At 40.5% G+C, this 26,555-nt stretch overlaps 1 protein-coding gene across 1 annotated transcript in view; it reads right to left on the bottom strand.

Annotated features, from left to right (window-relative positions):
* Positions 1-26,555, bottom strand: part of LOC136885238 (adenylyl cyclase 78C) — a 1,041,122-nt gene that overhangs the window by 109,908 nt on the left and 904,659 nt on the right. The window contains exon 10 of the mRNA XM_067157709.2: positions 17,749-17,898. Coding sequence (XP_067013810.2) covers positions 17,749-17,898 — 150 coding nt within the window. The remainder of the gene's footprint in view (positions 1-17,748; positions 17,899-26,555) is intronic.

The raw sequence follows: 26,555 nt of genomic DNA, 5'->3' as shown, positions 1-26,555 counted from the left end.
TTGCGAATTGCAGGTTTCAGCTTGTTTACCAGCATATCACTCGCATCACTTTTCCAGTAGAAGGTTGACTCTTGAATTTATTTTTGACTGGGGATCTGGGATGCTTCCATTCCACGCTCTGACGTTTGCTCTCTGGTTCCTGGTGGTGAACCCATGTTTCATCTCCAGTGATGATCCGTTTCAGAACTTCGTTAGCATGACGGTCCAGTAGATGCTGACAAATTGCGCTTCTGGATTTCACTGAGTTGTTTTGGAACCCATCTCGAACAGACTTTGTAAAAGTTAAGCCTGTTATGCATGATTTCATATGCAGAACCATGGCTAATGTACATATGGTTTGCCACGTCATCAACAGTCACTCGTCTGTTATTCAGGATCATATCACGCACTTGTTCAGTTACAGCTACAGATGGACGCCCGGATCTTTCCTCGTACTTCACGCTCGTGCAACCCCTTTTGAAATGTTCAATCCACTGGTAAACACTTCGTTGTGGCAAAACATTGTCTCCGTATTGTGCTGAAAGTCTTCTATGAATTTCCGCTCCTGACACACCCTCAGACCACAAACAACGGATTAGGGAACGCTGTTCTCCCTTGGAGCAAACAGAAAGTGGCGCGGTCATCTTCATGTCGCAGCAGGGGCCTATTCCACAAAAGTATGGTCTTGTACATTACAAGTAAATTCTCTAGTAACTAGTACAAATACCAGATTTTCTGTTCCACAAAAGAATTTTCTACAATTGTACTTTACTACTCCATACTTACAAATTACCAGTGAATTTTTAAGGGTGTGTTCCACGAAAGTACTAGTACTTGTAACTTACTAGTGAATTGAGAAGTATTCTCTACCAGTGAAAGGACATTACTACGTAAATGTACTAGTGCTATTTAAATATGCTTATTTCAGATACATTTTGATAAATATGTGGTCTAGCAGTAGTGATAGTGATGATGATGAAAATGAAAACTACCATCTGTACAGGGAAAGAATAAACTTCCAGTTTAACACTGTATTTGAATACAATGAACGTTTTAGGTTAAGCACAATACAAGTGGAAGAACTTTTGATAGATATTGGGCATAGGTTAAAACATCCTACGAACAGAAATAAATCTCTCTGCTAAACAACAGTTACTAAAAAATCTTCGGTCTGTAGGTCAATACATTCTGTGGTAGCTGCAATAAATGATGTAAAATTTCCTCAAATTGTTCGTTGGCCTGAAAATATTAAACAAACATGTTCCAAGGACATCCCTGGAATCATTAATGAGCAGAAAATCTCTTACATACGCCCAACTTTTCCCCTCAAAAGCTCCATGAGCTTTTCCCAAGTCAAATATTTCCATCCAACCATTTATTTTGTCTTGTTTTTTCAGAATCTCGCTGAATGCACCGAAACGAATATATTTCCTTTTTTCTATTTCCTTCAGAATGAATAACTTCGTTTTTCTTGACATCATTTTAACAATTTCGTAACAATTAAGTTTGGCGGCCGAATATCGTTATTAGCGGCAAGGCAAGTGATTCCTAATGACAGACCAAGGTATGTCAGACTATCGTGGAACATATGCGAGGATCACGGAAGAACAGGATGGGTGATAATGAAATGGCGTATGGCTTTTAGTGCCGGGAGTGTCCAAGGACAAGTTCGGCTCGCCAGATGCAGGTCTTTTGATTTGACACCCGTAGGCGACATGCGCGTCGTGATGAGGATGAAATGATGATGAAGACGACACATACACCCAGCCCCCGAGCCAGCGGAATTAACCAATTATGGTTAAAATTCCCGACCCTGCCGGGAATCGAACCCGGGACCCCTGTGGCCAAAGGCCAGCACGCTAACCATTTAGCCATGGAGCCGGACAGGATGGGTGATAATAACGGAGTAATTTCGTATCATCAAAGAAATAAACTGAAAAATAACGTCGTAGCATTAAGAAATTCGCAGGAATATTATTTCTTTGAATCTTTGCTGCATAAGTTACCTTAAAATACGATATTACGATAAATGCGGCAAGCATAACCTAATTCAACGAATGGAATACGAAGATAAACAGCTCATTCATGCTATGACGTAGTATGTATATTGACATGTCGTCACTTGTAAAACTTGTAACAATTCACTGGTAATATACAAGAGACTTTCAATCTTTTGTGGAACCGAAATGTACAACTCCATACATTACAAGAACCACTAGTAACTTGTAATGTACAAGACCATACTTTTGTGGAATAGGCCCCAGGACAAGCTGTACTGATCTAATAACGCTGAAACCTACCAGCACTGCCTTCGTAATATACAGGCCGTACTGTAGAAAGCGCGCCAAGCCCATCAGCTGATCAACTGAGGCGAGCTAAGCGAATGTTATAAGTTGTATTTGCGAATGTAATTCATAAGGATTGGGATCATTCTGTGACTGTGAAAGGCAAAACTTTATATTTAAGTATATTTCATGTTTCAACTTATCGCATCAGGATTTACGTAAACAGCTGTTATTAAGATAATGAGACCTCAGAGTTTAGGTTAGGTATGGTATCTTCACGTGGTGAGTAATATAAATTCAAGGGACGTAATACTTCTCATGGAATTTATTAATTTAATTGTTATCTTATAACATGTTTTTGCGGAAATAAAATGTGTTGCAAATTTAAACACAGGGTGTGAAATTTTGCAGTTGTCACGATGGTAAGAACATGTGCGTACCACGGCGAAAGTACAACTATACAAGTAAATCCCCATGGCGCAAGAGTCCCGAAGGACCATGGCCTACCTTGCGACCGCTGGTCAGCTCGAAGGCCTGCAGATTACGAGGTGTCGTGTGGTCAGCACGAAGGATCCTCTCGGCCGTTATTCTTGGCTTTCTAGACCAGGACCGCTATCTCATCGTCAGGTAGCTCCTCAATTGAAATCATGTAGGCTGAGTAGACCTGGAACCAGTCCTCAGATGCAGGTAACAATCGCTGAGTTGGTCGGGAATCGAACCCTGGGCCTCCTGGTAAGAGGCAGACACGTTACCCCTACACCGCGGGGCCAGCATACAAGTAAATGTACACTAATATTTTCATTTTCTTCGCATGAAGGCGGGATACCTTTATGAAAAACGAAAATCCCTAGCGAAAATGTACCCGTTACGAAGAATAAAGGAGTATGATTCACTTATTTTTCCGAACTGATGCTGAGTTTTGCTTTTTGACTTTCTTGTTACCCAGATTTACAGCAGGGAGTTGTATTGTTGATACAGAACAAGCATAAAAGTGGACAGTAACGAACTGAATCTACATGCGGTTATATCCTATGTTAGTAATGTTGAGTACGCGCTGCCCTTTCTCCCTAAAATTAATGCAAGAGCAATTCACAGTCTAAAAATATACAACTAAATGCAATTTATAAATCCTAACCTTCAGTTAAATGATTTTTGTATTTTTATGCATACATTTTAAAATTTTACAGGAATAGGAAGGAAGCGGCCGTGGTTTTAATTAAGGTACAGCCCCAGCATTTGCCTGGTGTGAAAATGGGAAACCACGGAAAACCATCTTCAGGGCTGCCGACAGTGGGATTCGAAGCCACTATCTCCCGGATGCGAGCTCACAGCTGCGCGCTCCTAACCGCACAGCCATCTCGCCCGGTATATTTAGATGTTAGAAGCAATGCAACAATAATTAATACTTACGTAATAATTAAGAAGTTATTCCTCAGCAATTTTCGTGAATGTGGGAAGTAACTAACAGATCTTGCTAGTCGATGTATTAATATTTGGGAAAACATGGGCTATTCCTAAACAGAAACATTATACAAATGTTTGTGTGGAAGAAAGGGTCTGAAAGGTAGTGCCAGAACTGTCAAGGAAAATACAAAACAAGAAAGCTACTGTATTTATGGTCATCTAGAGGTATGGAGGTAAAGTTTATTATTATTATTATTATTATTATTATTATTATTATTATTATTATTATTATTATTATTATTATTATTATTATTATTATTATTATTATTATTATTATTATTATACGTTTGTTGTCTCCATATTTGTATTAATGCATAATAATTATTTGTTGATTACATTGATAAGTAAAACACTCAAGCTTTGACCGCGTAGATCACACTTCAAACCTACTTCTTCTAAAATTACATAGACCTGACTTACGAGCTATAATGCGATTAGGCATCCGGGAGATAGTAGGTTCGAATCCTACTATCGGCAGCCCTGAAGATGGTTTTCCGTGGTTTCCCATTTTCACACCAGGCAAATGCTGGAGCTGTACCTTAATTAAGGCCACGGCCGCTTCCTTCCAACTCCTAGGCCATTCCTGTCCCATCGTCGCCATAAGACCTATCTGTGTCGGTGCGACGTAAAGCCCCTAGCAAAAAAAAAAAAATGCGATTACAGTTGTTAATGATCTCATATGTTATATTAATTCAACATTTGTGAATATTTAATAATTAAAAAATGCAGTTGTATAATGTCGTTGCACTGCACATGTCGAACGGAGGAAACAGTTCGCCTTTTTGCGTGACATCATCGGGTACAGTACGGCCTGTACATCACGAAGGCAGTACTACCACAGACGTAGACAACGGTGTCATCTAGCGGCCGGTAAGCACACAACATCATAGAACCGACCTAAAGACAATTAGATCAAAACTGCAGATACCTGCTGACTTGCCTACACATGAAAGCACTTCAACTTTACTACTAAACATGCGGCGACTGAATTAGGCGGGTGAGGAAAACTGCGCGGTTGTCAGATATGGGAACGGCGAAGCGACAGACGGTAGATATCGCTTATTTCTGAACACGGATTGAATGAATGAATGAATACTGATCTGCATTTAGGGCAGTCGCCCAGGTGGCAGATTCTCTATCTGTTGCTTTCCTAGCCTTTTCCTAAATGATTTCAAAGAAATTGGAAATTTATTGAACGTCTCCCTTGGTAAGTTATTCCAATCCCTAACTCCCCTTCCTATAAATGAATATTTGCCCCAATTTGTCCTCTTGAATTCCAACTTTATCTTCATATTGTGATCTTTCCTACTTTTATAAACGCCATTCAAACTTATTCGTCTACTAATGTCATTCCACGCCATCTCTCTACTGACAGCTCGGAACATACCACTTAGTCGAGCAGCTCGTCTCCTTTCTCACACGTCTTCCCAGCCCAAACTTTGCAACATTTTTGTGACGTTACTCTTTTGTCGGAAATCACCCAGAACAAATCGAGCTGCTTTTCTTTGGATTTTTTCCAGTTCTCGAATCAGGTAATCCTGGTGATCTAGTTGGGGTCTTACCAGATACTTATATGCCCTCTCCTTTACATCCTTACTACATCCCCTAAACACCCTCATAACCATGTGCAGAGATCTGTACCCTTTATTTACAATCCCATTTATGTGATTACCCCAGTGAAGATCTTTCCTTATATTAACACCTAGATACTTACAATGATCCCCAAAAGGAACTTTCACCCCATCAACGGAGTAATTAAAACTGAGAGGATTTTTCCTATTTGTGAAACTCACAACGTGACTTTTAACCCCGTTTATCATCATACCATTGCCTGCCGTCCATCTCACAACATTTTCGAGGTCACGTTGCAGTTGCTCACAATCTTGTAACTTATTTATCACTCTATAGAGAATAACATCATCCGCAAAAAGCCTTACCTCCGATTCCACTCCTTTACATAATATATCACGTCGATCGTGCAGTGTTGTCTAGTCGAACGCAGTAGCGGTGATTGGGAATTAGAAGTGGGGGGAGGGCACAAAAATGTAGGTCTATAGACAACAAAATGTACTTGGCTTTAAGGGCTACGGCCTATAGTGGGGGAGGGGGGGGACATAAATATTGCAAAAATAAATCACATAATGGTAAGGTTTTTTAATGCTGTCTGAGCGAGTTCTATTGCTACGTAAAAGTTGAGTCTACCAAATTAAGTGGGGGTAATAATAGTACTATACAATACAACTTTCACCAAAGAGACAAACATTACACAATTAAAAGATCATTTAGTACTTGTCTACACACGAAGAAGGTAACAGACACATTGGCTGAGTGAGACTGATGAATGCGTACGGCAAGAGGGTGAATCATACCTCGGGATCCATGGCCTTGACGAAAATATACCCCTGCTACCCTTCCCCACAGAACATACTACCCCCTGCTGTGCTGTATGAATCTGTTAGCCGCAACGAACGACAGTTTGTGCGTATTTCCACTAAATATTTTCCTTGATAATGAAAGAAATTGCCTGAAAAAACAATAGGGATTATACTAATTTCCTTTATCAAAATATAATTTACAGTTTCAGGCGATTTTTAATAACTCTTAGGTTCATCAATCAGTCGAAACTTAAAGTTAGTCAGCCGGCTAAAATGGAATAAAAATGTAGTTTTTCCCCACAAAAGTTGACTGCCCCCTCCTCGCCCCCCTCTAATCGCCGCTTCACGTATTATTTAAGTAGTTCTCTTTTCCATATTACACAGTCAAATATACAGTATTCAAGTTGTATTGTAAACTATAAACAAGTAACAATATTTTTATATAACATACCGATTAATGCCGGTCCCGTGGTGTAGGGGTAGCGTGTCTGCTTCTTACCCGGAAGCCCTGGGTTCGATTCCCGGCCATGTCAGATATTTTTACCTGGATCTGAGGGCTGTTTCGAGGTCCACTCAACCTACGTGATTAGAATTGAGGAGCTATCTGATGGTGTGATAGCGGCCCCGGTCTAGAAAGCCCAGAATAACGGCCGAGAGGATCGTACTGACCACACGACACCTCGTAATCTGCAGCCCTTCTGGCTAGGCAGCGGTCGCTTGGTAGGCCAAGGCCCTTCAAGGGCTGTTGCGCCTTGGGAGGGGGGGGGGCACAGATTAATACGTAATCCGAAAGTACTGTGTCCTGTGTTCTGCGCTGGCGCGTGCGATCCCAACGACCTCGGCTAGCGACATTTATATGGCCACTTTCCGGGACATTTTCCAGGAAAACTTAAAGACCCATGGAAACATGGTTCAGATGAACAATGAAAGTTAGACGACATCCTACATTTTTCCCGCAGACAACACTGTATTGGACGAAGGAACAAAAATGTGGCCACCTATTGAAAATTTCATTACTAGACTTTACGGCTTTACATTTATTTGTTCACGCTTTTGTCCTTCGATACGGTGTTAAACTGAAAGTTATTATTCAAATTTTTACATTTTGGAGAGTCCACTGTCAGCTGTAAAATATGCCCTCAATTCGAACGTCAAAGGGTTTTGAGGGAATTATTATTTATTTCCTGACCTAACACTCATTTGAACCCCATACGGAAGTGCATTTTCTAAAAACCAAAAGTATGTGTTTCTTTATTTTTAAATGAGATTATAAATACTAATCTTCACATCTGTAACATCTCCAGCGTTGGAGATACCAGTATCCTACTAAAAATATTTCAACCTCCCTTTCAGAAATTTTTACCCACCCCCACCCCGTTAAGTGTTTTTCCGAAAACAAAAAAATATGTATTATTTTATTTTTAAAAGAGACAAAAATACCTATTTTCATGTCTGTAATATGTCAAGTTTTGAGATATACTGTAGATATGCTCATATTAAAAATTCACTCCCTTTAATACTTCCCCCTAAGTGTATTTTCAAAAACAAATTATGGATTTTCCTTTGCTTATACAGGAAATTCCAAATAGCAGTTTTCACCTCTGTAACATGTTACGTTTTTTGAGACATTCTACAGATACACTCATTTTAAAAATTCACCCACTTAAATAGATTTTCTAAAAACCAAAAGTTTGTGCTTCTTTATTTTTAAAGGAGATTCCAAAAACCAATTTTCATGACTGTAAAATCTTCAGTTTATGAGATATAAGCATTCTCATTGTTACCGCGTTTTTGTGGTAGTTAAGCATGAAAGAAGGTGCTGGGTGGTGAATAGGTCTCAAGCTACTAAAGAGAAATTAAATTTTAAAATTTAACAAGGTTATATTTTCTTTTCAAAATTAGGTAACAACAAATAGAACAGGTACTTAGTAGCCGAAATACAACTTGAAATGTACAATTACAGGGATTAAAGAGTTTGGGCTTCGAGCCCTGAAAACACAATTCTTGAGCAACTAGCTCAACTTTACGATATACCAATTTCAACAAAAGGGGTAGAAGACCCCACTCAAACCCTGGAGCCCAAGCTCCAAATTACACAGCAAAGCCTCCTCGAGGCATACAACTCTCAGTTTTAGAAAAGAGCCACTCGCTCTTAAAGTTAAGCCTCTCCCAGACCACACCAAACTCAACTTTCAAGTTGTCCTCAAAGGACATATACACAGGGGTAAAATACCCAACCTACTGAGGTCTATTAGGTGAGAAAAGATTAATACATGACCTCTAAAATACGACTTGAGAGGAGGCGAACTTGCACTCCTAATACACTTTGCTTTTAAAACCTAATCTGGCTCTGGGCCACTAACGCAAGGGCTAATCCCATACTACAGAGGTGACTTAGAGAAGAACACTTTACATTACATAAACGAAGAAAAGTTTGAGAAAATAAGTTCACCTCAAAACGAATGTGAGTGGGAGCTCGAGAGGGTTAGCACTCTCTATCCCAATATGTAACTTTACAAGAAAAGAAGAAAAGAGTAGTTACATTTTAGGAAAAGGTTACATGATGGAAAACGCTTCGAACCCGCCGCGAGAGTTAAACTGCCGACCTAGCAAGAAAAGAAGATATTAATAGGCCATTACCTGGTAGTAGATCGCTGCCGAGGAAAGAGGCGCTTCCCGCCTCCTGCAATGAACTTAATACACTGAAAGATGGAACAGAAGTGGCCCGGAGACCCCAAAATCAGCAGTTTATATCCCCTCGCGGAAGATTCTAGGCGTTAGGGGAAATAAAACACCCTCCCACAAAATCTTTATTGGTTCGGGAAAAGAAACCCCTACATAGAGGAAAAAGAAACACATTATTGGTGGAAAATTAATTAAAGAAATTCGGGATTGGCTAGATCCAAACTAGGGGAAAAAGAGGGGTATACAGCCAACTTAAACAATAACAGAAAGAAATTTAACAAGAAACAAACTTTTGAAATAAAAATTTCTCCCACAAAATAGTTCTTTGATTTCGCACTAGGTTGCACTATTGTAATTCTTCAGTAGTGTCCTCTAGAAGAGAAAGTTCACACTTCTTACTTCAAGCGAAACAAAAACACATCAAAAGTGACACAGTTCAAAAACTCAAAATTTTCCACGTGGTGACATCTTCTGAGAAAGTAGAGAATTAATAGAATAGATAAAGTTCAACCTTCCTCCAGAAGAGGAGTTTCAACTGGCGCAACTTTTAAATAAACAGAGTAGAGGTGTACCGCCCGGTACAGACCTCCCCCCCCAAAAGTTCCTCCAAGGGGTAACACAGAAGAACATAAACTTTGTTTCCAAAATAAGGTCCAAGTTTTGATGTTGATATTAAGATTAATTGCGGAAGCATTTATAAGATTTTAGTAATTTGGTTGCAATTTCAAAATTTTGTTGTTGCCGGTGCAGTAAAGTTTTTCTGTTGTAGTAGTTGAATTTCTGAAGATAAACCTTTAATGCTTAAAAGTGAAGAAAAGTTTTGCAATGTCCACCAAATATTGTTGTTAAATTCCCAAATGTAATTATTGCTTATGGTGACTGTCCATGTAGTTGATGTAGATTGAGTCGGATGGCCAGACCGGCCGTTGCAGCTTGCGTCCAACGGAGGCCGCTCGGACCCCTCAAGTACCCTGAGATACCGCTCGCCCGCACTATGAGGGGAGCAGAGGTGTTGAAGTACGCCGCGCCCGCGGTGAACAGATACAGGCTGCGGGCATGTAGCAGGTCGTGCGCCGCACATCAGCCTTGGCCGGGAGGTGAGCTCCGGCTCGCCGTGCACATGTCGTCCTCGCTGGAGAGGAGGGGGCCCATCCCCCTCCCCAGTCGCTGCACGGCGCTGCGCGGCTGCGGGGGCGCTGAAACATTAAAGCTAGGCGGCAGAATTGTGTTGGACAATTATTTTCTTTGAGGGTACAGGCTTGTAGAGAGAGTGAGGGGCCAGCGGCGTGCAGATATTCATGGTATTCATTAAGCCACTGTGTAGAGAGGAGCAGGAGACGGGAGCGTGGTAATGGCCGTGGCAAGAACAGGATGGCAGTTTAACGGGTCGGGGCAGGTTTTACATAAGGCTTACATCTAAAACCAAAATATTACAGAAGGGGCAGAATGCCTTAAAAGTGAAACTCAAAAAAAATATAACCTTCATATCCTTTCAAAATAATATGGAGCAAGTTAACACAGAAATTACACCGGTTTCACCTGGGACAGGTGAACTCTAAATATCCTCTCGGTGGCTGGATTACTTAGCAATAAGGTAACCGGCGTAAGAAAATCGAGAATGATACAAGGCCCATGAAATCTGGGGGCAAGCTTGCCCGCGGGAACAAAATTTTTGACCATAACCTGGTCACCTACCTTCAAAGTGGTGGGTCTCCGTCCACGATCATACCTTTCCCTAACCTTTTCATGAGACACTTTAAGATTAGCTTTAGCCTTCTTCCAAAGATCTTTAATGTTGTCCGGATCTATTGTCTCGGGCAGAATGTCATTCAGAGACCAGAGGTTAGAGAGCGGCGTGTTGGGAACGAACTTAAACATCAAAGAAGCTGGAGTAAATTTGTGAGATTCATGAACCGCCGAATTCAAAGCAAAAGCTAACCAATGCAGGGACGTGTCCCACCTAGAATGATCTTCATGATGATAGGCAATAAGTGCGGACCTGAGATTGCGGTTAACCCGTTCAGCCAGAGATGGTTGAGGGTAATAAGCAGATGTAGTTACATGAGAGATGGACAAGTCAAAACAGAATTTACGAAACAGATTTGATGTAAAAGCTTTAGCATTATCAGATACAATGTATTGGCACGGACCAAAAGAAGCAAAAATAGAATTTAGGCAAGTAATGGTGGACTGAGCGGTAGCCAGCTTAGTCGGAAATAACCAGGAAAATCTTGTAAAACCATCTACACACACAAAGATGAACTTGTTGGCATTACCCTTTGACTGGGGGAAGGGTCCCACATAATCGATATACAGGCGTTCCATGGGGCGCGACGCTTGATGAGAAGACAAAAGGCCTACTTTAGTGGACATGGTGGGTTTACTGATCAAACAAGATTTACAAGCTTTTACAAGTTCTCGAATTTCACCGTCCATACCTTTCCATATGAACATTTCACGAATCTTTTCACGAGTTTTAAAGATTCCAAGATGCCCCCCCAATGGGGTCTCATGATAGTATTTGAAGATCATAGGTACAAGAACCGCTGGAACAACAACTTTCATCAACTTATCATGCCTCGAAGGGCAACATAGAACACCATTCCTCAGAACATAAGGGACAACATGTTCCCCAGAAGAAAGGGTTTCCATTATAGGAGCCAGCGTCGGATCTTCACGTTGGTATTTCTCAATATCCCTAAAAAGCATGGGAGCACCTGTTAAGATGGCATTAACACCAGATAGTATGGACTCGGAAGGTGATGAACTATCGACCGGTTCGTGGGTCTCGACGTCGTTATGAAACATACGGCTGAGTCCATCAGCAACAACATTTTCGGTACCTCTGATATGTCGTACATCAAATTGGAAGGCAGAAATACGGATGGCCCAACGGGCTATACGACCAGTACGACGCGGCCTACCTAAGACCCAGCTTAAGGCTTGATTATCTGTCTCCAGGTCGAATTTGACATGTTCCAGATAGAGACGGAACTTTTCTAAGGCGAATAAGACTGCCAACCCTTCGAGCTCATAGATGGAATACTTGGCTTCTTGAACCGATAGAGTCCTAGATGCATAGGCGATGGGACGCCTCCCTAGTTCAGTCTCTTGAAGAAGGACTGCAGCTACAGCTGACGACGACGCGTCCGTTTGGACGATGAATTTCTTCGAGAAATCAGGCATAGCAAGTACAGGGGCATTACAGAGAGCTAATTTAAGATCTTCGAAAGCGGCTTGTTGAGAAGGTCCCCACTCGAATTTGATGCCTTTCCTACGAAGAAGGTTTAAGGGCGCCGCTCTATTAGCGAAGTTAGGAATAAACTTCCTGAAGAAATTCACCATACCAATGAATCTAGCGATACCTTTGATGTCCTTAGGAGGTTTAAATTCACGGATGGCCTGTGTTCTAGAATGATCGACTGCTACACCATCAGGTGACACAATATGCCCTAGGAATGACATAGAGGGCTTAGCAAAGGCAACCTTGGACAACTTAACAGTTAACCCAGCCTTACGAAGGCGATTGAGAACTTCTCGCAAATGATCTAGATGTTCTTCAAAGGTTTCGGAAAATACGACGACATCATCCAAGTAGTGATATAAGTACTCAAATTTGATGTCGGAAAAGACCCTATCTAGTAGCCTAGTGAGCACAGCTGCCCCCGTGGGGAGCCCGAAAGGCACGCGGTTGTATTCATATAAATTCCAGTCCGTGGCAAACGCTGTAAGATGTTTAGACTCTTCGGCAAGGGGAATTTGATTATAGGCCTGATTCAAGTCCAAGATGGTGAAGAACTTGGCCTTACGAAACCATGAAAAGCAAGAATGAAGGTCGGGAAGGGGCACAGATTGCAACACCACCTTCCGATTGAGAGCCCTGTAATCAATGACAGGCCTGAAGCCTCCTTGGGGTTTCGGGACTAGAAAAATAGGCGAAGAATACGCTGACTTAGAGGGCCTAATAATACCATCCTTCAACATCTGATCGATGATTTCTTTCAGAGCCTTCATTTTAGGTGGAGATAGCCTATACGGTGGAAAACGGACAGGAATTGAATCCGTGACCTCAATTTTGTATTCAATAAGGTCAGTAACACCAAGAGTATCAGAGAACACCTCGGGAAACGACTGACACAGTTTCCGAATACTATCAGCCTGCTCCTCAGGTAGATGTCTAAGGTCTAACAACATCTCATCCTGGGTAGGCGAAATAGATGAACATGATACAGAATTACACTTTAACAAGGGAATTCTACAATTGGACGCAAATTTGAATATGCACGACCTACCCTGGAGATCGAGCACAAGACCAGTGTGAGAAATGAAGTCCGCTCCCAATATGATGGGGCAAGACAAACGCTTGGCCACAAACAATTTGATCTTCCATGTAAATTTAAAAACCCGAATTTTGACATGTATGGAACCTAGAATTTCTAATGGAGATGAATTAGCCGAAACATATTGAACAGGAGAAGAGACATAGTCAGGGAGTTTACAAACAGATTTCAATTTAGAATACCAATCAGCCGAAATAATGGAACAAACACTGCCTGAATCTAAGAGAGCTGTTATAGGCTCGTTATTTAACTCAATCTTAAGAAAAGGAACAGGTGCGGGGGTATCCGCCGCAATCCTAAGACACTCTTTAGGGCATTCAAAAGATGAATTTGAAGGCTGGTCGTTCTCTGCATTTACAACCTGTTTACTAGGGGCTAAGTCTCGGGAAGATGGATTAGTCGGCTCAGCCGACGCCACTAGTCACTTTTTATTATTGGAATAGCTGGAATTTGCACCAGAAGTTGAGCAGGAGGGGGTGCTATTTGAGTTTGGGCAATTCTTGGCGATATGTGAGAAGGCCCCACACTTAAAACAGCCTTGTGATGACCCTACTCCATTCCTTGTCCCACTTGACTTGATCAGAGGACACTTATTCCGCAGATGGTCAGGCGACCCACAAGCATAACATTTACGGGGATTGACTGGTCGGCGAGGTGGAGGCCGAGTGTTACTAAAGGAAGGCGGGGGTTCTTTCGCCACACGCAAGGAATCGGCATACCTAACTCCTTCCGCAGAGACGGCTAATGCTTCCAGTTCAGAGAAGGTTTGCGGGCACGCCGCGAAACACAAATATGACCTGTAGGGTGGTGAAATCCCTTCAACAATAGCTTGCACGATGTGATCCTCAGGGAAGTGGAGAGCAAACACCCTAGTATAAAACTTAATATCTTGGATGAAGTCTGCCAGGTTTTCATCCAAGCGCTGTACCCGATAATAGTATTTCTGAATAAGGGAGGACCTGGCCCTAGCCGGGATGAAGTTAGCTAGCAAATGGGCGTGGAAATCCTCAATAGAAGATTGCTCGGCAATGGCTCTAACTATTTTGTCAGATAGAACACCAATAGCATAAGGATAGATAATTTGCAAAATTTGACATGGGGAAAGAGAAAACACAAGGGCATGATCCTGAAATTCCACTAGAAATCTTAAAAATGAAATTACGTCACTGGTGGTGTTGACGGAAAACTTAGAGATACCTCTAAGCAACATTGCCAATGGATGAGGCAAGCTGCTGAACCCAGGTGACATAGTCGTTAAAGGTTTCAAGGGCAAAGAAGTTAATTCAGAGCGGATTTTACTCAATGACGCACGGCGTTCAGATTCGTTGTTCGATGGGGCAGAGATAGTTTGAGCAGCAACGGTTATCCTATTGACTTCTCCCTGAGGAGGCTCTTCCTCGTTACCTACATTCACCGTGGCGGGTTGATCAGTTTTGGGAGGAGCTTCGCCGGTTAGCAATTGAGTGACCTTACTAGACAATTCAGAAATAGTTTCAAGGAGCGTATTAGCTTGCTTCCTCTGAACGTCATTCACCTTTAGAGACAATAGATCATTAACTCTATTTGCAAAGTGATACAGCCTGCCTTGCACACGCTTAATTTGATTAGGAGATGGATCGTTTTCATCAAAAAAGCTGACTACCGATGCTAGCCCAGTAATATTCTCGACAATCGTGGAAAGAGAGTCGTCAATTTCTTTCTCTCCCAAATTGGGGATGGAAATGGGCAAATCAAGGGACTCTCTAAGCTTGTTAGTGTCTATTGCAACCGTGCCTCCAGATTGCACATTTCTAATAGTCAATTCATATATCAACTCCTCCTTGCGCAAGTAATTAAGGAGGAGAACATCGCGAGGGCCGGGCATGATGACAGAACAATTTTGAAAAACTCAAAAAATTCCAGCAACTGAGAAAATTGTTAGAGTTCGAATTAAAGCAATGTTTAGCCGTCAAAAGGGGCTAAATTGAGACCCATTCAACCACGCTCTGCTACCACTTGTTACCGTGTTTTAGCGGTAGTTAAGCATGAAAGAAGGTGCTGGGTGGTGAATAGGTCTCAAGCTACTAAAGAGAAATTAAATTTTAAAATTTAACAAGGTTATATTTTCTTTTCAAAATTAGGTAACAACAAATAGAACAGGTACTTAGTAGCCGAAATACAACTTGAAATGTACAATTACAGGGATTAAAGAGTTTGGGCTTCGAGCCCTGAAAACACAATTCTTGAGCAACTAGCTCAACTTTACGATATACCAATTTCAACAAAAGGGGCAGAAGACCCCACTCAAACCCTGGAGCCCAAGCTCCAAATTACACAGCAAAGCCTCCTCGAGGCATACAACTCTCAGTTTTAGAAAAGAGCCACTCGCTCTTAAAGTTAAGCCTCTCCCAGACCACACCAAACTCAACTTTCAAGTTGTCCTCAAAGGACATATACACAGGGGTAAAATACCCAACCTACTGAGGTCTATTAGGTGAGAAAAGATTAATACATGACCTCTAAAATACAACTTGAGAGGAGGCGAACTTGCACTCCTAATACACTTTGCTTTTAAAACCTAATCTGGCTCTGGGCCACTAACGCAAGGGCTAATCCCATACTACAGAGGTGACTTAGAGAAGAACACTTTACATTACATAAACGAAGAAAAGTTTGAGAAAATAAGTTCACCTCAAAACGAATGTGAGTGGGAGCTCGAGAGGGTTAGCACTCTCTATCCCAATATGTAACTTTACAAGAAAAGAAGAAAAGAGTAGTTACATTTTAGGAAAAGGTTACATGATGGAAAACGCTTCGAACCCGCCGCGAGAGTTAAACTGCCGACCTAGCAAGAAAAGAAGATATTAATAGGCCATTACCTGGTAGTAGATCGCTGCCGAGGAAAGAGGCGCTTCCCGCCTCCTGCAATGAACTTAATACACTGAAAGATGGAACAGAAGTGGCCCGGAGACCCCAAAATCAGCAGTTTATATCCCCTCGCGGAAGATTCTAGGCGTTAGGGGAAATAAAACACCCTCCCACAAAATCTTTATTGGTTCGGGAAAAGAAACCCCTACATAGAGGAAAAAGAAACACATTATTGGTGGAAAATTAATTAAAGAAATTCGGGATTGGCTAGATCCAAACTAGGGGAAAAAGAGGGGTATACAGCCAACTTAAACAATAACAGAAAGAAATTTAACAAGAAACAAACTTTTGAAATAAAAATTTCTCCCACAAAATAGTTCTTTGATTTCGCACTAGGTTGCACTATTGTAATTCTTCAGTAGTGTCCTCTAGAAGAGAAAGTTCACACTTCTTACTTCAAGCGAAACAAAAACACATCAAAAGTGACACAGTTCAAAAACTCAAAATTTTCCACGTGGTGACATCTTCTGAGAAAGTAGAGAATTAATAGAATAGATAAAGTTCAACCTTCCTCCAGAAGAGGAGTTTCAACTGGCGCAACTTTTAAATAAACAGAGTAGAGGTGTACCGCCCGGTACACTCATAAAAGGTATTCAACCCCTTGTTCACATTTTTGAGCTTCGTTAAGAAGATTTTTACAAAAACGAAAATAGGCGTTTCCTTATTTTTAAAGGAGATTCCAAATATCAATTTTTAACGTCTTTAAACAGTCAAATTTTTTAGATATAGATACACTCATTTTTAAAATTCACCCCCTTAACGATGGAATACCCAAAAACCCTACGTTAGTGGGCACCTACATATTAATATAAATGTATTCTCAAAATTTAATTTCTTTATGTCCAGTAGTTTTGGCTCCGCGATTCGGTCGGTCAGGACATATTATCTATCTATCTATCTATATATAGATAATTAATTTAATTTATTTCTGTGCAAAATAGTTGTATCGCTGAAATCAGCAATCTGAAGCTTGTTGTATAATTTGTTTAGCAACATTGTAGGAGGTAACATCAGGAGCTTGCCTCGTGCTCCGAAATGATGTGCTCAATTAGACATTTCTTCGCCAGTAGCTACATAACCTGGGCAACAGCGTAATTTCTCTGACGTGCCTGATTTGGTGGCATCCTTCCCACTCCTAGGCAAACCCTATCCCATCGTCGCCATAAGACCCGTCTGTGTTGGTGTGACGTAAAACGGACTTAAATATAAAACAATGCTCATTGAAGTCCAATTATTGGGATTATGCCAGTAATTTTTTTCTTTCTTGGCCCGTTTATCGTCCAGGGTTGACAGTGACCTAGAGCGTGAGACTTTTGGTCGGGGATACAACTGGGGATGATTACCAGTACCTCGCCCAGGCGGCCTCACTTGCTATGCTGAACAGGAGCATTGTGGGGGATGGGAAGATTGGAAGGGATAGGCAAGGAAGAGGGACGGAAGCGGCCGTGGCCTTAAGTTAGGTACCATCTCGGCATTTGCCTGGAGAAGAACTAGGAAACCACGGAAATGACTGAGGCGCGAATCGAACTCCCTCTACTCAGTTAACCTCCTGGGGCTAAGTGGACCCCGTTCCACTCCTTGTACCACTTTTCAAATTTTGTGGAAGAGCCAGGAATCAAACTCGGGCCTCCGGGGATGGCAGCTAATCATACTACCCACTACACCACAGAGGCGGACGTCAATAATTTCACGAAGTTACTTCCAGTAACTTACCTGAGTTTTCTGTCTGACAAGTTGGATTGCCTTTATCATGTGCAGTCCCATCTCGACACAGCACACGGCATGGTCAGCTCTGGCTTTGGGTAGACCTGAGACACAATAGTAACAGTCTCCCAGCAGTTTGATCCGTAGACAGTGATTCTCCTAGAACATAAGGACACACCTCACAGCAACTGTTGTAACAGACTAAAATAATGGGGATTCCCCTAGAACATTAAGATAAAACTCAAAGAAACTGTTGTAACAGATTGAAATAATGGGGATTCCCCTAGAACATTAAGATAAAACTCAAAGCAACTGTTGTAACAGATTGAAATAATGGGGATTCGCTAAGAACATTAAGATAAAACTCAAAGCAACTATTGTAACAGATTGAAATAATGGGATTCCCCTAGAACATTAAGATAAAACTCAAAGCAACTGTTGTAACAGATTGAAATGATGGGGATTCCCCTAGAACATTAAGATAAAACTCAAAGCAACTGTTGTAACAGATTGAAATGATGGGGATACCCCTAGAAAATTAAGATAAAACTCAAAGCAACTGTTGTAATAGATTGAAATAATGGGGATTCCCCTAGAACATTAAGATAAAACTCAAAGCAACTGTTGTAATAGATTGAAATAATGGGGATTCCCCTAGCACATTAAGATAAAACTCAAAGCAACTGTTGTAACAGATTGGAATAATGGGGATTCCCCTGGAACATTAAGATAAAACTCAAAGCAAGTGTTGTAACAGATTGAAATGATGGGGATTCCCCTAGAACATTAAGATAAAACTCAAAGCAACTGTTGTAACAGATTGAAATAATGGGGATTCCCCTAGAACATTAAGATAAAACTCAATGAAACTGTTGTAACAGATTGAAATAATGGGGATTCCCCTAGAACATTAAGATAAAACTCAAAGCAACTGTTGTAACAGATTGAAATAATGGGGATTCGCTAAGAACATTAAGATAAAACTCAAAGCAACTATTGTAACAGATTGAAATAATGGGGATTCCCCTAGAATATTAAGATAAAACTCAAAGCAACTGTTGTAACAGATTGAAATGATGGGGATTCCCCTAGAACATTAAGATAAAACTCAAAGCAACTGTTGTAACAGATTGAAATGATGGGGATTCCCCTAGAACATTAAGATAAAACTCAAAGCAACTGTTGTAATAGATTGAAATAATGGGGATTCCCCTAGAACATTAAGATAAAACTCAAAGCAACTGTTGTAACAGATTGAAATAATGGGGATTCCCCTAGAACATTAAGATAAAACTCAAAGAAACTGTTGTAACAGATTGAAATAATGGGGATTCCCCTAGAACATTAAGATAAAACTCAAAGCAACTGTTGTAACAGATTGAAATAATGGGGATTCGCTAAGAACATTAAGATAAAACTCAAAGCAACTATTGTAACAGATTGAAATAATGGGGATTCCCCTAGAACATTAAGATAAAACTCAAAGCAACTGTTGTAACAGATTGAAATGATGGGGATTCCCCTAGAACATTAAGATAAAACTCAAAGCAACTGTTGTAACAGATTGAAATAATGGGGATTCCCCTAGAACATTAAGATAAAACTCAAAGCAACTGTTGTAACAGATTGAAATAATGGGGATTCCCCTAGAACATTAAGATAAAACTCAAAGCAACTGTTGTAACAGATTGAAATGATGGGGATACCCCTAGAAAATTAAGATAAAAGTCAAAGCAACTGTTGTAATAGATTGAAATAATGGAGATTCGCTAAGAACATTAAGATAAAACTCAAAGCAACTATTGTAACAGATTGAAATAATGGGGATTCCCCTAGAACATTAAGATAAAACTCAAAGAAACTGTTGTAACAGATTGAAATAATGGGGATTCGCTAAGAACATTAAGATAAAACTCAAAGCAACTGTTGTAACAGATTGAAATGATGGGGATTCCCCTAGAACATTAAGATAAAACTCAAAGCAACTGTTGTAACAGATTGAAATAATGGGGATTCCCCTAGAACATTAAGATAAAACTCAAAGCAACTGTGGTAACAGATTGAAATAATGGGGATTCCCCTAGAACATTAAGATAAAACTCAAAGCAACTGTTGTAACAGATTGAAATGATGGGGATACCCCTAGAAAATTAAGATAAAAGTCAAAGCAACTGTTGTAATAGATTGAAATAATGGAGATTCGCTAAGAACATTAAGATAAAACTCAAAGCAACTATTGTAACAGATTGAAATAATGGGGATTCCCCTAGAACATTAAGATAAAACTCAAAGAAACTGTTGTAACAGATTGAAATAATGGGGATTCGCTAAGAACATTAAGATAAAACTCAAAGCAACTGTTGTAACAGATTGAAATGATGGGGATTCCCCTAGAACATTAAGATAAAACTCAAAGCAACTGTTGTAACAGATTGAAATAATGGGGATTCCCCTAGAACATTAAGATAAAACTCAAAGCAACTGTGGTAACAGATTGAAATAATGGGGATTCCCCTAGAACATTAAGATAAAACTCAAAGCAACTGTTGTAACAGATTGAAATGATGGGGATACCCCTAGAAAATTAAGATAAAAGTCAAAGCAACTGTTGTAATAGATTGAAATAATGGGGATTCGCTAAGAACATTAAGATAAAACTCAAAGCAACTATTGTAACAGATTGAAATAATGGGGATTCCCCTAGAACATTAAGATAAAACTCAAAGCAACTGTTGTAACAGATTGAAATGATGGGGATTCCCCTAGAACATTAAGATAAAACTCAAAGCAACTGTTGTAACAGATTGAAATAATGGGGATTCCCCTAGAACATTAAGATAAAACTCAAAGAAACTGTTGTAACAGATTGAAATAATGTGGATTCGCTAAGAACATTAAGATAAAACTCAAAGCAACTGTTGTAACAGATTGAAATGATGGGGATTCCCCTAGAACATTAAGATAAAACTCAAAGCAACTGTTGTAACAGATTGAAATAACGGGGATTCCCCTAGAACATTAAGATAAAACTCAAAGCAACTGTTGTAACAGATTGAAATAATGGGGATTCCCCTAGAACATTAAGATAAAACTCAAAGCAACTGTTGTAACAGATTGAAATAATGGGGATTCGCTAAGAACATTAAGATAAAACTCAAAGCAACTATTGTAACAGATTGAAATAATGGGGATTCCCCTAGAACATTAAGATAAAACTCAAAGCAACTGTTGTAACAGATTGAAATGATGGGGATTCCCCTAGAACATTAAGATAAGACTCAAAGCAACTGTTGTAACAGATTGAAATAATGGGGATTCCCCTAGAACATTAAGATAAAACTCAAAGCAACTGTTGTAACAGATTGAAATAATGGGGATTCGCTAAGAACATTAAGATAAAACTCAAAGCAACTATTGTAACAGATTGAAATAATGGGGATTCCCCTAGAACATTAAGATAAAACTCAAAGCAACTGTTGTAACAGATTGAAATAATGGGGATTCCCCTAGAACATTAAGATAAAACTCAAAGCAACTGTTGTAACAGATTGAAATAATGAGGATTCCCCTAGAACATTAAGATAAAACTCAAAGCAACTGTTGTAACAGATTAAATAATGGGGATTCCCCTAGAACATTAAGATAAAACTGAAAGCAACTGTTGTAACAGATTGAAATGATGGGGATTCCCTAAGAACATTAAGATAAAACTCAAAGCAACTGTCGTAACAGATTGAAATGATGAGGATTCCCCTAGAACATTAAGATAAAACTCAAAGCAACTGTTGTAACAGATTGAAATAATGGGGATTCCCCTAGAACATTAAGATAAAACTCAAAGCAACTGTTGTAAAGATTGAAATAATAGGGATTTCCCTAGAACATTAAGATAAAACTCAAAGCAACTGTTGTAAGAGACGGTGGAGTAATTTTGACACTTGGTAAAGGATAAAAAGGAGATAATCAAAGTAAACACTCCCACTCTTGAATAAGGGACAGTTACATACATACCTCTCTTTAAACATAACTTCAAATAAAATCGCCAACTTTAATTATACTCTAGATATAATAATAGCAACGGCCTGGACCGCCTGCTGTGCCGTAAGGAAGAGAGACTTGTGAATAGACTTGTAATTATTGTGTGTGGCCATTCATGGTTAATTAGAATTGTGTGGGTATATATATGTGTGTGTGCATTTATTGGATCAACCTGAAATAAAGTGGAGTAATGAAACAGACGGAGTTTTATTTGTAATAATATCGTAAATCTGTTTTCACTTTTAGTAATAGCGCGCCTACTGGCGATGATCGTTCATTGCCAAGTCCGTTTGGTCCGACACCGTGATAGCCCTTTCGAGTCTTGTGAGTGTGAACAAGATTTTCATCATCAGAATTGCGGCCGACCGGTAGTAGAGGTGGTGGTGGTATAAAATTTCTAATCACTAGATTGCGTCCTAAAAAGCCTGAATTCAATTTCCAACTCTCCGCAGTCTTCACATGGAGCGAGGTCATATGGCACTGTTGATTGTAATTCGTCCGTCGGATGGAGATGTTAAAGCTTGAGGAGACTCCTTAGTGTTATTCGACATGAGTAGGCTATGTTCTGGTAATGAGTTTCACCCTCTCGCTTCCTACATCACGTTATTCATGCATATCCGTAACTTCTCTGATGAGGTTGACGTCAGGAAGGGCATCGGGCTATAACATTCATCCCACTGTAAACCCGACCTCGTAGAGAACTAGGACAGGGATTGAACATACAGGTACATACCAGTACACCAATTTGGAAAAAAAATGCCGTGAGTTTGAAATATATTTTCTTTAATTGTTTCGCTCACTCTTAAGCATTCATCGATAAAAACGAAATTTCAATATAAATTTTGAAATAAACAATGTATACGTGGGGAAGGGTACAAGATGAAAATAAACAAATCCAAAACAAAAGTAATGGAGCGCAGTCGAACGAAGTCAGATGAGGCAGGAAATATTAGAGTAGGAAATGAAGTCTTCAAGGAAGACAAAGTCACCTCCGTACAGACCATGAAGGCCCTTGGAGGAGTGGAAGGTAAAGGCTTCCACCATTGTTTTTTTTTGCTATTGGCTTTACGTCGCACCGACACAGATAGGTCTTATGGCGACGATGGGACAGGAAAGGGCTAGGACTGGGAAGGAAGCGGCCGTGGTCTTAATTAAGGTACAGCCCCAGCATTTGCCTGGTGTGAAAATGGGAAACAGCGGAAAACCATCTTCAGGGCTGCCGACAGTGGGGTTCGAACCTACTATCTCCCGAATACTGGATACTGGCCGCACTTAAGCGACTGCAGCTATCGAGCTCGGTCCACCATTGTTAAGCGCGGCACGTGATGGGGTAGAGTGGTTAGCTCTACGCCCGGCTGACTTTGCCCCCAGGAATTAACCAGGTACTCATTTTTGGTGTAGGCTGAGTGAACCTCAGGGCCATATGCACCTCGGGAAGTGGAAATCTCATTCCTTAAATTTTACGACTTCCTGACGGGGATTCGAACCCACGTCCTTCCGGGCGAACCGAGCACGCCTTTACCGCCTCGGCCAGGTAGCCCCTAGTCTTAAAGGAAGTAGATGAATATTGTTACTTGGGCAGTAATATAACTAAAAATGGTAGAAGGAGGGCACAAAATGCAGACTAACACAAGCAAGGAAGACCTTTCTTACGAAAAGAAATACCGGTATGTTCACTTGGAACATTGATATAGGAATTAGAAATAAGTTTTTGAAGACTTCCGTAAGGAACGTGGCATTGCATGGAAGTGAAGCATGGACGATAACTATTTCATAAAGGAAAGAGAAAAAACTTTTGAAATGTGGTGTTACAGAAGAATGTTCAAGTTGAGATGGATAGACCGAATCACAAATGAAGAGATACTGAATCGAATTGGTGAAAGAGAACGATTTGGTGAAATTCTACTAAAAGAAGAGACAGAATGACAGGATACATGTTAAGACACCCAGGACTTGTATAGTCACTATTTAACGTTGAAAATATTTCTTAGCAGAAGAAATTAAGCAATTTCTTTACTTGTGCCGAAAGTTGAAGGGCTAAATGACTAGGAAATGTTTCAAATTGTGAGTCTTGGGTAGCTCTATCATCATCATCATCATCATCATCATCATCTGTTTACCCTCCAGGTTCGGTTTTTCCCTCGGACTTAGCGAGGGATCCCACCTCTACCGCCTCAAGGGCAGTGTCCTGGAGCTTCAGACTCTTGGTCGGGGGATACAACTGGGGAGTATGACCAGTACCTCGCCCAGGCGGCCTCACTTGCTATGCTGAACAGGGGCCTTGTGGAGGGATGGGAAGATTGGAAGGGATAGGCAAGGAAGAGGGAAGGAAGCGGCCGTGGCCTTAAGTTAGGTACCATCCCGGCATTCGTCTGGAGGAGAAGTGGGAAACCACGGAAAACCACTTCCAGGATGGCTGAGGTGGGAATCGAACCCACCTCTACTCAGTTGACCTCCCGAGGCTGAGTGGACCCCGTTCCAGCCCTCGTACCACTTTTCAAATTTCGTGGCACAACCGGGAATCGAACCCGGGCCTCCGGGGGTGGCAGCTAATCACCCTAACCACTACACCACAGAGGCGGACTGGGTAGCTCTATCAAACAAACAAAATTCTAAAATCACATCCGGCCTAGATGCAGTTCCGGAAACAGCCTAAAATCGCTTGTATCTTTAAGCGTTTTCTTTTTGATTAAAATCCTAGCTAAATTAACTTACATAATTCCTTCTGTAATGTGTTCAATATCCTCTGGCGTTTGTTGACATTTTGAAAAATGCCAGCACCGAATGTAGTCATACTGTAAGAGCTTAAGTGAAACTCTACATTGACTCACATTAGCGCTCGTAGTGGTACTTAATTAAAACAATACACTGACTCGTAGCAAAGCCTACTAGATACTAGACGGCCTGGACAGAACGCCAACTTCTTGCATTAAAAGCGGGGTAATAGTTTTTCTCATTTCCACCGCTAGGTTTGCGTTTATGTCCTCTTGTACGCGCGAATTCTATGATTATGTGTGTTACTGCAACATGTTTTATGAGAAGAAATAACATATTAAACTTCATTTTATAAGGTAAGGCTTTATCTAACATGAAATATGGAGAGTTCTGTCGTTTTTAAATTTATTTGTTATCACGATTTGCAATATATGGATGGTTGCTGAGATGCACTTAACATTTGTTTAGTTATGTGCTTCCAAATTACCATCAAGGTGGTGGTGGTGATTATTGTTTTAAGAGGAAGTACAACTAGGCAACCATTCTCTATACAACACTAATCAAAAGAAAAACTGGAATGGACCCGACACTTCGAAAAATGAAAGTATCGGCCAAAAGAAGTAAAAGGACCACGAAGGGCGTGAAAATGAAAGACTCCCTAGCCGTCGGAAACCTAATAGCGTCGGGGTCAAAAAGAACGAGAGTTGACCAAGAGAGGTCGGATAGAATAGATGAAAGTGAGGAGCCTGGCGCAAGTAAGTGGAAGAAATGCCAGGACTCAGCTAAGGGCCCCGTGGTCGCCAACCCACGCTCCTGGGGTCGGAAGGTATTTAGTCAGGATCGCAGAGGAGAAGACAAATTGTGGATCTTGTTTGGGACAGCTGTCGTCTTGTGTAACGCACACTCCACTAATGTGCTTTATAAGGACTCAAGATCGGGGAGCTTTACACTACCCTTCACGCAAATTTGTCTTCTTAAAAATGTATTAATATTTACAAGGCGGGCGTTAGGATATCTCGGAAAATGTAACCTTGTCCGAAAGCTGAAATTCCTTACCGCTTCAAAGTCTAAAGAGACGTTTCAGTGCCGCGACTGTAATCAAGCACACATCGCATACGTTATACTTACAACATTTTTCAGGCCTGTTCTTAATAATAATCCAAAGAAAGTTACTAATGACTGCGATTTATTAAACAAATTCAAGAGCAAGCCTGTGAGCAGAAAAGTGTTGAAATTATAGAAATAGGGAAAAATCGGGTGAGTACTTCTATTTAGTTCCCTATTCTTTCTTCTTGTGTGATAAACAAGTGCAAAATGAAAGAAATACATGCAGTGTAAGTTGTTTTATATATTTATATCTGATTCACACTTGACATAATGATAATAAAAATATATTATTTCGCGTTATTGTATGAATATTCAATGTAAGGATATAGACAGAACATGAGAAGAACAGAACATAAACGCGATCCAAGCGGCCATTGGTTAAACTACTTTGTTCCCCCAGAAATGTGTAGGCTTGTCCAGGCCTTCTATTATAGCGCAGGCAACGCTCGTAGTCAATACTGTTTCCTTAACACGGAATGATCTATAGCGCTTTAACATGCTATAGATAGTTCCATGTTAGGAATACAGTATTGTTCTTATGACAACAAGGTTGCCATATCGAACGGTTCTGCTCAACACAGCATCACGGGAAAACCGTGGCATATATATTGGTGAAGCTCAGTATTTAAGTTCAAAATAACTGAAGAAATAAACTAAGCTGCAATTTAAAAAAAAATCTAAGGTACAGGGCTTGTAAATGGGAGGTGGGGGGAGGGTATTTATGTTTTTACAGCAACATAAGTAGACTACTGCACATACTCTGTATAGAAGTTCAAGGCAAACTGGGAGACTATAACAACAGTTCATTTTTATTGGCTCGGGGTGGGGGATGTAGTTAATTGCATTTAATAAATTTGCCCAGGAAACGTCGGGTACTACTTTGTGATCATATTGCCCCACGAAAAGAATGGTAACAATTAACTGCGCTTGTGGAAAAGTGGTAAAAATGTGGCAAA

The sequence above is a fragment of the Anabrus simplex genome, chromosome 14 (genome assembly GCF_040414725.1).
Source record: "Anabrus simplex isolate iqAnaSimp1 chromosome 14, ASM4041472v1, whole genome shotgun sequence".
In the NCBI taxonomy this organism is placed as follows: domain Eukaryota; kingdom Metazoa; phylum Arthropoda; class Insecta; order Orthoptera; family Tettigoniidae; genus Anabrus; species Anabrus simplex.
This window is presented reverse-complemented; position numbering and strand designations above follow the sequence as displayed.